Source organism: Microtus pennsylvanicus, chromosome 6 (genome assembly GCF_037038515.1).
Source record: "Microtus pennsylvanicus isolate mMicPen1 chromosome 6, mMicPen1.hap1, whole genome shotgun sequence".
NCBI lineage: Eukaryota > Metazoa > Chordata > Mammalia > Rodentia > Cricetidae > Microtus > Microtus pennsylvanicus.
Genome location: NC_134584.1, coordinates 116920695 through 116932952, shown reverse-complemented (window position 1 = coordinate 116932952; position 12258 = coordinate 116920695). Strand labels below are relative to the sequence as shown.

At 49.7% G+C, this 12258-nt stretch overlaps 1 protein-coding gene across 1 annotated transcript in view; it reads right to left on the bottom strand.

The window, feature by feature from the left end:
- The window catches only part of Plcg2 (phospholipase C gamma 2), a 123228-nt gene that overhangs the window by 34674 nt on the left and 76296 nt on the right, over positions 1-12258 (bottom strand). Inside the window, exons 13-20 of the mRNA XM_075977421.1 lie at positions 11071-11191; positions 9819-9987; positions 8492-8596; positions 5876-5965; positions 5336-5511; positions 5037-5237; positions 3179-3298; positions 1655-1835 (exon numbers count right to left, since the gene is read on the bottom strand). Coding sequence (XP_075833536.1) covers positions 1655-1835; positions 3179-3298; positions 5037-5237; positions 5336-5511; positions 5876-5965; positions 8492-8596; positions 9819-9987; positions 11071-11191 — 1163 coding nt within the window. The remainder of the gene's footprint in view (positions 1-1654; positions 1836-3178; positions 3299-5036; positions 5238-5335; positions 5512-5875; positions 5966-8491; positions 8597-9818; positions 9988-11070; positions 11192-12258) is intronic.

The window sequence follows — 12258 nt, the reverse complement described above, 5'->3', positions numbered from 1 at the left end:
ATTCAGTTCCCAGGACCACCCAAACAGAAAATGTGGCATCCTAGGTTCCTGGAACAGCCCATGTCCATAGCCAGGCTACAGGCTTCCTCAGGGCATCCTGTTCTTTGGAAAGAAGGATTGGAACCTCATAGAATTTTCTTTGGCTCAGAGGTAGAGAAAGCAAGAAGCTTCAAAGAAGTTCCCCCAAATTTGGAAACAGACTTGAAGTTGTAGACACCTTTCCATGTCCCACAGGGTGCTAGGAACTCCTCATGACACCCTGCCCAAGGACAACACATCCGAGGCTTGAGAGATTTACACCAGGGCAATTGGCAAACAGACCAGTGAGGCCTTTTTCCTGGAGTGGTATGCTAATGCTTGCAACAGCAGCCACCAAGGCCCCTCTCCTGCCCCAGCCCCTCCCCCAGCCTTCCTGTCCCTCTACCCAGGGCCACAGCTGCCACCCTTTCACAGTGTTGTCCTGATAGAGCGCCTCCCTGACCACTCCCCTGTCCGCCATAGTGTCTCCTCCTCTTGCTATCAAGGTCTGGACTCTCCAGGGGAGCCCATGCTAACCAAAACTCCTCACTCTGGCACAATGTGTTCTCTCTTCTAGAGCCCGCTTTTTCTCAAAGCAGACTTTATATACACTCCCTGTCCCATGGGAGGGACACAGGGTCTTAGGGCCTATGTCCTAGACCGATTTCTGTTGCTGTGATAAAAAAATATCCTGACCAAAACCACCTTAGAGAAGAAAGGGTTTCCTTGTAATTCTAGGTAGACAGTCCATCATCGTGGGGACGTCAAGGCAGGAACTCAAATCATCTCATCCACAGTCAAGAGCGTAGAGAAAATAAATACATACATCCTTGATTACTTAAACTCAGCCAGTTTTCTCCTCTCGTAGTGAGGAGTTCTGGACTCACTGCCTAGGGAATGGTGCTACCCACAACGGGAGGGACCCTCCTACCCAATTAACAGTCAAGACGGTCCCCCACAGACATGTCCTCAGCTGTCCTAGAAAATTTCTCTCTTAAGACTTTCTTCCTGCTGATTCTAGGCTGTGTCAAGTTGACAGTTGGTACTAACCAGCCTTCAGAGTCAATCTCTTCTCAAGAAATCAAGAGAACCTTCTGACAAGAAGTGAGATGCTATAGCAACTGTATCGGGTCTCTCCTGCACTCAGAATGGTACAAGCAGGACTCAGAATGGTACAAGCAGGAGAAGGGACTTACAATGGCCCATCAGACCCTACATGAACCCTCCTCTCAGTCCCCATCCCCATCACTCATCACTCCAGGGAAGCTCATTTCATGCCCGCATCCTACCCCCTCAAGGCTTTTGCCCCTGCAGTCCTTCCTCCTCCAGATGTCCACATAGCTCCCTCCTCCTCAGTAAGATCTCCTCAGAACCTCTGAAAACTGCAGCCATTGCCCCATCTCTGTATACACTCCTGTGCCCTCCCAGCCTTTCCTCTTTAGCATGTAATCCCATCTGACATTGGCCGTGTGACTGTGGGTAGCATGAAGGCAGGGTCTTGGTGTGCTGCGGCTAATTCAGCATCCCCAGGACATCCCGTACCAGACACATGGTATGTATATAAGAGTGTGCATATTGCATATATACAATTTAGTCTGTGCAATAACTAACTCAATTCCCGAGAGAGTCAACCTACCATATTATATCGCTCCAGGAGCTCAGGGGTCACGGGATAGCGCAGCCTCATCTTGCGATAGAGCGCATGCTTTTCATAGTAGCTGACAAGTTCCACCAGGCTCTCAAAGTAGGCAGAGGTCCCCAGCACAAAGTGCCGGCCATCCCGGTTGATGCGACAGTGTTTCACCTTGCCCCTGGCCCTTAAGAGGGAGGACCACAAAGGATTAGCAACCAAGGATGCTAGCAGCTACACAATCGCCACATAAGAAGCACCAATCGGCCACAACCTTGTTATTCACCCTTACGGGACTGAAATAGACAGAATTCAGTCCTCCTATGGAACATGAGACGGGAGATGTTTTCAGTTCGGATCTGGAAGAATCCATATGGGATGATCAGCACCCAGCTCTTCTTCAATCAACTTGATTGAGGTGCCCTGCTATGACCCACAAGCTAAACATGGCTCCCCTTGTCTTTTTTAATAAAGTTTTATTGAACCATGTTCACTGTTCATTTGAGTCTATGCTGTGGTCTTCTCTTGCATAGCTGCAGCAGGGTCCATGCAGCCTGTGAACGCTAAATTGTTTGCTTCACGGTCCTTCCACAAACTGTTTTCTGAGCTCTAAAACCTCCATCAGTTCCCAAGTCCTTGAATCTTGTCCCCAGTAGCCCAAAGTTGCAAAGACTCTTTTTCCAAAAGGAGGTAAGGTTTTTTTTTTCTCATCTGTTTGAAACATGAGGCAGAAAAGATTCAAAACAGGACAGGCAAACAGATTCCTCAGTCTTACTAATTTAAAAGAGTAAGAGAAATTGAGCTCAATCCTAATTTCACAGCAAAGAATGTGCAGACTGGGGAGGTTCTGCTCTTCCAGAGGATCTGGGTTCGATTCCCAGCCCCTACATGACAGCTCACAACTGTCTATTAACACCAGTTCCAGGGGATCTGACTCTCTGTTTCTGACCTCCAAGGGCACCAGGCACACATGTGATACACAGATATACATGCAGGCAAAATACACTCAGAAATAAAGAAACAAGCAAACAAACAGAAATAAATTTAAAGAGTAAGAACCTTCCCTGTGTATACACCATAAAGAAATGACAGAACTCTAAGGCAATGGACAGACTAATTACCCCAAGGTTGTCATGACTCGTGCATACATGAGCTGAAACGCCACACTACAAATATGGACAGAGGTGGCGGCACACACCTTTGATCCCCACATTCACAGGGAGAGAGATGCAGGCAGACCTCTGTGAGTTCCAGGTTACAAAGAGCTACATAGTGAGACCCTATCTCAACAGACAGACAGACAGACAGACAGACTGACTGACTGACTGACTATGCCTAGTACTTGGGATATACATCCTTCTTGTTGCTGTCCTCACCATTAGCAATGGGGTCAAGGACACGGAGCGGCATCTCTGCCTCCACCCGAAACTCCCTTCCTTGGGTCCCATAGCTATCCTCCCACCTCCTCTGGGGAGCACTAACCCCCACATAAACAACAGCGCCGGCCTGCCTGAAACAGGTGGCACCTACCTGAAGGTGATGGCGTAGGAATCGGTCCCCTCCCGCTTCCGGATGAGGAAGGCTCCGTCTCGGGGAATCCGCATCAGCATGTCCTCTGCTTCGCCCCTGCTCAGCCTGTCGTAGTACCACCTGTGCCCAGAACAGGACAACAAGCTGGTGAGAACCCTCCTAGCTGAGAGCCAGCAGGAGACAAAATACCAACAGGCAGGGACACCTAGGGCCTGACCGAGGAAACAGACACAGAAATTACACCGGGACTTCCCCAGCCATATGCACCTCCAAAGACAGCGATTCTTATTCAATTTTCCTGTTTTATTTTATTGCAGCACTGGGGAATAATCTAAGGTCACATGCATGCCAGGCAAGCACTCTCCCACGGACTATACCCTCAGCTTTATGCTTTTTCATTTCATTTGAGGCAGGATCTTGTTAAGCTCTCTTCAGACACTGCTATATAACCCTAGCTGGCCTTGAACTTGCCATCTGCCTACAGCTCAGCCTCCCAACCAGCTGAGATTATGAGACTGAGCCAACATGACTGGAGGGAAGTCAGAGCGTCCCCCCCCCCCCGAGGAATATTAGGAGGTCTATATGAAACTTAGGAGAGTAAGTCTTCTCATCTGTGCCCGCCTGCCCAGCCCCAAAGGCTGGCAGAACTACAACAGTGTACCTCGGGTCATCCGGGACACGGAACACAGGGAAGGTTCAGAAAGACTTTGGTTACGAAAGCTACTAGATGACAGGTTTTGAAAGGCAATTGGTATAAATAGGAAATAATGATAATAATAATTATTATTATTATTATCCAGCTTCCTCCAAAATAAAACACCTGCCTAAAGATTTTCTTGCATTTCTAGAGGTTGACCTCTTTGCCAGGCATGGCCTGCAAGGCTCCTTAGCGGATAAAGAAACGAGAAGAACAGGCCTTCGTGATTGCTCTTCAGTTTCCTTTGGCCACAAGAAGGAGCCCTGACAAGCACAGACACAGAAGGCTCAACCCAACCTCTGAAATCAGAGCTCCAGACCTCAGGGTGCTGAAAAAGAAGGAAGGGAGAGGAAGCCATGGAGAGGAGAAAAGAAAAGAGAAAGTGAGAGCTGGAGAAAAAAAAAGCCAGGCGGTGGTGGCGTACGCCTTTAATCCCAGCACTCAGGAGACAGAGGAAGGTGGATCTCTGTGAGTTCGAGGCCAGCCTGGTCTACAGAGCGAGTTCTGGGACAGTTGGGGTTACACAGAGAAACACTATTTTGAAAAACAACAGCGACAAAAGGGGGCCTGGAGAGATAGCTCAGCAATTAAGAGCACTAATGGCTCTTGCAGAGGATCCAGTTATGTTCCCAGCACCCACACAGTGGCTGGTAACTGTCTGTGATTCTAGGTCTACAGGATCTGACACCCTCTCCTGGCCTCTGTGGGCATCGTACACACAGCGCACATAAATACATGCAGGCAAAACTACTCATAACTTTTTAACTTAAAAAAAAAGTCATACAACTCTTGCAAGAGGACCTGAGTTCAGTGTCCAGGATCCATGTCAGACAGCTCATAACCTCGTATAACTCTAGCTCCAGGGGCTCCAGCTCCCTCTGCTGGCCTCCATGAGCACTGTTCATGCAAATACCCACACAGAGACCCCCACACACATACACATAAATAAAATAAATATTTTAAAGAGCGAGCAAGTGAGAGAAGAAAGAGAATGGGACAAAAGTCTGGCTGGCAGGAAGAGGCCTCATGGTGGTCCTCAGGAATCCTAATGTCCCCAAAGGGCCAAACTGAATGGGCTCCTGGAAATGAAAACCCCATACAGGCACCTGGTGGGTATGACCCATGTGGGTGGGGTACCTTCCACCCAATCCCAGAACCTACGGCTTGGACTCGTGTGGGTTGGGGTTGGGCACCGGGTCAGTGAGCCGCAGCTCGAACTCTGCACAGCGTAGGTGTGCCTCACGGTAGTGCTGGATGAGGGCGTAGATGCTGTTGAACGTGAGGTTGTCTGTCAGGTAGTACTTCATGACCCCACCCTCCATGGTGGACCGGATTCGACAGTGCTGCACCCGACCAGACCGCCTGTCGGGAACAGGACAGGGACTTCATCAGAGCCAGGCAGGAGAGCAGCCTGACCACACCACCTCCCGCCCACCAGTCTTGGAGGAAGGGGGCCTTACCAGAAGGAGAGGGTGTAGTCATTGGGGAAGGTCTCGCTCTCCCGCACCAGGAAGGTGCCATCCTTGGCCCCTGTCTCAGCACAGTATTCTTGCAGCAGCTTCTCTGCGCTGGTCCTCCTCTCCACTTTCTTGTGGAACCATTTCTCCCCAAAATGCAGCTCCGTGGGAGGAGTGTCCTGAACCACAAGGAGTCATTACAGCTTGTGACAGCGCCCACTGCCCTCTCCTGACAACCAGAAGCCTGAGCTCACGCTGGGCTGGACTCGAGAAAAGCCCAAAGAAAGGCAGCAGCTCGAAGGCAGAGCAGGGGACGGGCCCATCACCTTCCCCAGGGAACGCTGGTCCTAGATCTTTGGCCAGTCAGGGAGGAGGAAAGAACCTTGAATCTTATTGGTTAAGCCCTAGGGTCAGCTAGCCAATCAGGAAGAGCTAGTTAAGTATGGCTACTCAAAGCAGTCACTCCTTCTGGATGAGGATGCTTGGCCAGCCCAGATATGATAAGACATACACTAAGTCTCCAGGTGGGGATTCTTCACCTACCTGGACCAGCTCCTCCTCCACAGTCTGTTCAATGTCGTCACTGAAGGACAGCTTGGCGTCAGCGATGGCACAGTAGTGGCGAGTCCATTTCTAGAGAGCCAGGCTGCCGTTAGTCTCCCCCAAGGTTTCAGCCCTATTGACTCTAGGGACCTGCGGGACAGCACCCCAGCATTCACTGGGGACTGCCCTGCCCCAGTTTTCACATTGATGATGATTTTACAAGATCTGCTCTTTAAAACATCTACTTCTGGATTCTAGGGATTTCTCAGGACTTTTTAAATCAGCGTCTAGGAGCAGGCGGGAATAAGGAGTCTCTGCTTCGCTGCCAGTTTGCAGGGAAGAGGAGACTATGCCACCTCGTGAATAGCTTTCCCCAATTCACCTAACTTTTCCCAGTCCTGGGGATCGAACCCAGGACCTTGTGCATGTTAGGCAAGGGCTCTGCCACGGAGCTGTGTCCACAGCCTGCTCTGTAAGCCTTTCTGGATCACTTCAGCCAACTGACCTAACAACATGTTTACATTTCACCAATTGTTTTAAATTATTGTATAGAATAATGTTTTTTGCTGGACACAGTGGTGTACATCTTTAATCCCAGCACTCAGGGGCAGGTGAATCTCTGTGAGTTAGAGACCAGCCTGGTCTACAGAGCAAGTTTCAAATAGGGTCTCATCTACTTCTACATCACTCCCGCACAGGAAACACATGGAAATCTAGGTATATTTATATTTACATGAAGTTATATGTAACAAATACATAATAAATAAATATATTTTGAAAGGGTTTTTTGTTGGTTGGTTGGTGTGTGTGTGCGCGCGCACCCATGGAGGCCAGAAGAGGGCAGAAGATCCCCTGGAGCTGGAACTACAGATGGTTGTGAGCCACCCAACATGGATGCTGGGCACCAAACTCATGTACTCTGGAAGAGCAGCAAATGTTATTAACCAAGTCATCTCTCCAGCTGCCAGATATATAAGTATTTTTAAAACTCTCGAGTTTAAAAATATATGAGATAAAGCATCGATATTCTTATTTATCTCTTAAAATCCCAATCTCCAGATGTAAATGATACAATTTCATTCTTAGAGGCTGAATTAGACTCCACTGTGTGTATGTATGTGACATTTCATTCTGATTTACTTAAATTTTATCTATTTCATATTTATTTTCTATTTCATTTCATTTATAGGATACTAGAATGGATATGGGATAAATTCAGGTGAATCTGGATGCCAGGAGGTGTGGAAGAAGCATTTAAAGCTTGAAATTTTTACTCCACCACAAATAATAATAACAACAACAATAATAATAAAGATAATGATGGTGATCTGGGGTGGGACAATTTCAGATCAGAAGGCAACCGCAAGTTAAGATTGCTAATATATATGCTGGGAAAAGGATATTATTAGTGAATGTTATAGTTCAAACCAAAACCTGTTCCTACAAGGACTATGTAATAAAGGGTTGCTTATAAGCGAGAGGGTTCAGGGGGGACCAGGCCACTGGGCACCCATTTCATAAAAGTGTTAATCAATTCATTGATAAGCTCATAACTGTATAGACAGTTGGAAGCTTGGGCTGGCTGAAGGAGGAGCCACTGAGGCCATGCCTCTAAAGGGCTGACCTCTTATCCCTTATCAGCTCCCATCCACCACGAGGTGAGCCACTTGGCTCCTCCACACATTCCCCATCGGAATGCTCTGCCTCACAATGAACGAACACAGAAGCAAGTGGTCTGAACTGAAGCTTCCAAGATCAAGAGCCAAAAGAACCCCTCTTTTCCCCAAGCGGCTTTCTCAGAGGGGCACTTGGTCACTGTGACGAACATCTGCCTAACACAGCGGGCAAGGGGTGAAGCAGAAATACGGTCCACAACAAGCTGACAGTGTCACAGCACTGCGGATGTTCTGGTTGCTGTGGTTACAGCAGATGCTCCTGTTTGGGAAAGGTCCCTACAAGACCAAGGCAGAACAAGGGGTAAAGGACACTCAGTTGTGATGCGTCCTGAGAGTCATGAGTCTAGGGTGTGTGGCAGTCTACTGTGCTGGTCTGTGTTTAAGTACATATTAAATTGAATAAGAAGTTATTTGAAGGCATTACAATGCAGTAAGAAGACAAGGCACACAGCTCCACACAGGGCAAAGGCAGGGATAGTGCCAGACTTTATGGCGGGAGCCTAAGACACCTGAGACTTAGCACCCACAGTTCTGTGTGAGGGGGACCCAGACAGCTGAGAGTCAGCACCCATAGCTCTGGGAGGGGGACTTTCAGACAGCTGAGACTCAGCACCTACAGCTCTGCGGGGTGGGGGGACCCCCAGACAGCTGAGAATCAGCACTCACAGCTCTGGGGGGGAACCTCCCAAGCAGCTGAGTCAGCACTCACAGCTCTGAGAGGACTGGGGGATCCAGGCAGCTGAGAGTTGGCACCCACAGCTCTGGAGGATACCCCCAGAAGCTGAGAGTCAGCACCCACAGCTCTGGGGCAGGGGCAGGGGGACCCAGACAGCTGAGAGTCAGCACCCACAGCTCTGGGGCAGGGGCAGGGGGACCCAGACAGCTGAGAGTCAGCACCCACAGCTCTGGGGGCACGGGGGGCGGGGGGACCCAGGCCCACCTGGTCAATGGAGTCCCACATGTACAGCTCTCCCTGGGTCTTGTGCTCATCTTTTTTGTCCTCCACGTTGACATCGACATCACCTCGGGGGCCCAGCTTCTTATGCTGAAGGGGAGAAAGTTTACATAGCCCTCCTCGCTAAAGACCCAAGTTCAGAGTCTTTGAGGAGCAAGAATTCACCCGCCCTCAGCCACCCAGCAAGCACCTGCTCTCTGCTACCTCAGATCCGTTGATGGCTCAGCATTCCCTGTAATCTCAGCTCCATTCTTGGAGACCTCTCCTCCCTCAGGGGTACCCTGCTTGCTACTCAGTCTAAAATTAGCCCATCCCTCTCCCTTCCCATCCCTGCCTCTTTTTCAGCAGGAGTCATGCTTCTGTTTTCATATGCTTTAGAGTGGGCTTGAAGGGAGGGTGGGGACTGAGTGAAAGGGGAAAAAATGTTACTGAGACTTGTAGGTCAATAAGATGCAGTATTTCCCATGTCCCTTCCCCCTTGCTAAATTCTAACTGTCACTTCTTAGAGGGTCTATGGAAGCCCCACTGAAAACCTCTGCCCTGTAGAGACAGGAGGATGTTAGCATCCTTGGTCCCCAAAGCCCTTTGGGAGCCAAGCCCCAAGCTCCTAGAATATTCTACCTCTTAATGAGGAATATAAATTCGTGCATGCTTTATTCCACTATTTATCTGGTCTCTTTACACTAACACAAATATGCAAAGGCTGAAGTTCCCGAGGGCAGATAAAATCACGCATCCCCTCCACAGAACAGGAATGCCAGCCTCAGCATCCCGCTGCCACTCACACCCTTTTTAAGCAGCTATCCATACCCCCACAGAGTCTGAGAGCTCCCAAGGGCAGGAATGGGACCTGGGCCACTGGAATCCCTCCAACGCTCACACAAGACTGGCTCACATCAGGCCTGGTGAGGTGTACCCAAGAACGGATGAGTTCCATTTGTTTTTGTTCTAAAATTGGGTCTCACTAGGTAGCCCAGGCTGGCAGGAACCCACCACCCCCACTCCCGAGTTAGAATTGAGAGGATGAACGTGGTGCCAAGCATGCTGCACGTACCCTCTCACAGCTGTTCCTTGTTACCGAGGTAACAAGGTAATTAGGTTCAATATCTCACACACACACACACACACACACACACACACACACACACACACACACACCATTTCCAGAAGGGCACAGGGGCACCGAGAGGTTACATGATCAAGGTTTGGCCCAAGATCAGAGACAAAGTATAGAAGGCGAGACCTCGAGTCTGGCATTGGGTCCTTAAGGATGCCCCCCCCAGTAGACAGGGGCCCCCACACGTATACCTACCTTGATGATGATCTTCTCGCGAAGCTGGCTGGGCGAGGGGAGCTGGTCAGCGCTGGCCTCCGTGGGCTTCGTCAGCAGCAGGTCTCCTAACACTTCCTTGAACACCTTGGCCATGTAACGCTGCTGCTCCACACTGCAGTGCTCCTCGATGGACAAGATCACGGGGAAGCTGCAAGGGGCAGAGGACAGAGTCAGCCAGGAGACGGGAAGCAGGAACCTTGTAATTGCCCACACTGGTGAGCAAACGCCCATGTCTCAGGCACTGGGGCAGGACAGGTAATAAGTCAGTAATTGGGACCTCCAAAACATGGTTCCCAAATGAGCCCCCCTCTTTATAAATCCATGGCAGCGGCGTCTTTTCATCATGACAGGAAGCTGACAGAGTCGGAGTAGATGCTATACCATCTTTGTGAACACCGAGTCCCTCTGGGCTTCAGTAGCTGATGGAGGGAGGGACGCCCAAGAAAGGGCTGTGTGGAGAAGGGAACATGAGAGCCCTGCAGACTAACTAAAAGGCATCCTGGTGCAGGAAAAGACGTTCACAGAAGCCCTGCCCCAGTCCAGCCCCACCCCTACCCAACTCAAGGAATGTGAGCAGGAATTGCCTCAAAAACATCCGAGCCTGTTTACTGAATGCTGACCACGTGCGACACTAAGCACGTAGCATGCCTCACGCCATTTTAGTCTTACGGCCCTGTGAGGTCCATGCAGTCATCACCATGACTGGTAAGATGTGGTAATCACGGCAAAGAACCACAAAGGCGGACCATTCACAGACTCAAACTGGGAAAAAAGCACCTAGAACGCAGTCTCATGGGGTCTAAAGAGATGGCTCAGGGGTGGAGAGTTCATAATACTCTTCCAGAGAACCCCAGTTCAGCTCTCAGAACCCACATCTGGCCGCTCACAGCCACCTGTGACTCCAGCTGTGGGGATCCAGGGCCTTTGGCCTACTCTAGCACCTGAGCTCACACACACATACCCATACAAACACACACACACATACACACATGCACACACACATAATTAAAATAATAAACATAATTCTTAAGACCACTATCATTTCATAAAGCTACAAAGGCCACCTGCCAATAATTAGTCAAATGGAACCCAGGCTCCCCAGGGTTTAGGAGAACTGGGCAGTGTGTATATGCATGTGAGTATGTGTGTATCTGCGTCTGTCTGTCTGTCCACTCTCCAGCCCTATCAGCTTTCCCCTTACAGACACGCCTCTGGAAAATCAGCCACTGACCTGGAGGTAACAAAGGCATGGTCTCGGATGGCCTGAACAACATCATCGAACTTGATCTTGGTGGTCCGTGTCCAGCCGTGGTAGATGATGGGCTTCCCGTCAGGCCCGTCCCAGCAGTCCACTGGGGAGAAACCACAGGTGGCTCAGCACCAGCCAGCACAGGTACCAAGAGGGAGCAGGCAGACAGGACATGTGGCTGGGCTGAAAACATGAGGCTAGACCAGGTAGGTACCCACACCAGCTCCGTTCCCAGGGCTGACCCAGGCTTATCCGCACACACGTGGTCATTATCTACCGGATCACAGAACTCAACATGCTTCCCTAAAACACTCCTTCCCGTGCATCTTCCTTTGTAAGATGTTCCCAACAGGTTCTAGTTTCCCGTGTCAGCTGTTCGAGGCTCCCCCTCACCAGGAGAAACAGCACGGAGCAATGAGCCAGTTTCTTAAAGGTTTGTGGTAAATTATGCAAACAGAATAAGACTGTGGGGGCTTGAACAACCCCCAGGACACAGGAGCTGGGGGCTTGTGACTTCATTTTCTCACATTTTTTTCTCAGAGAGAAAAAACTAAACCCAGGAGGTACGTATGTAACTGCCACGCCACTTTGGCACAGGATAAGCAGGTTTGAAAACACTGGAGGCATGGTCTGTGGTCTGGACTGTTTTCTCAGCCATATACATGGTTATGACTGAGGAAAATGTTACCAGGGTTGGTTCCTGAAGGAGCACTCAATACGGCCAAGGAGGAGGTCCTTGGGTCACTGAGGGGGATATCCTTGACAGGGGTGGTGAGAGCCCAGCTTATTCCTCTTCCTCTCCTAGTTTGGTGGAAGCATTGGCTCTACCACATTTTCTTGTCATGGCCTGTCGTCAGAAGCCCCCAAAACAATGCTCTGAATCCAAGATACAAAACCAGAAGAAAACAATAAACCTTCCACCATCACTAAGTTCATTATCTCAGGGGGTTTGTAACAGTGATAGGATACTAATCAGGTTAGGAAAGAAAGCCCCAAAGATGAGCTGAACAGATAGTTCAAGAGATAAAGCATTTGCTGTACAAGCATGAGGACCAGAGTTCAAATCCCCAGAACCCATGTAGATGCTGGGCAAGTGGAGGCAAGGGATCCATGGGGACAAGCTAGTCAGCTAGACTAGAGCTACAGGTTCACTGAGAGACCCTTCCTTCT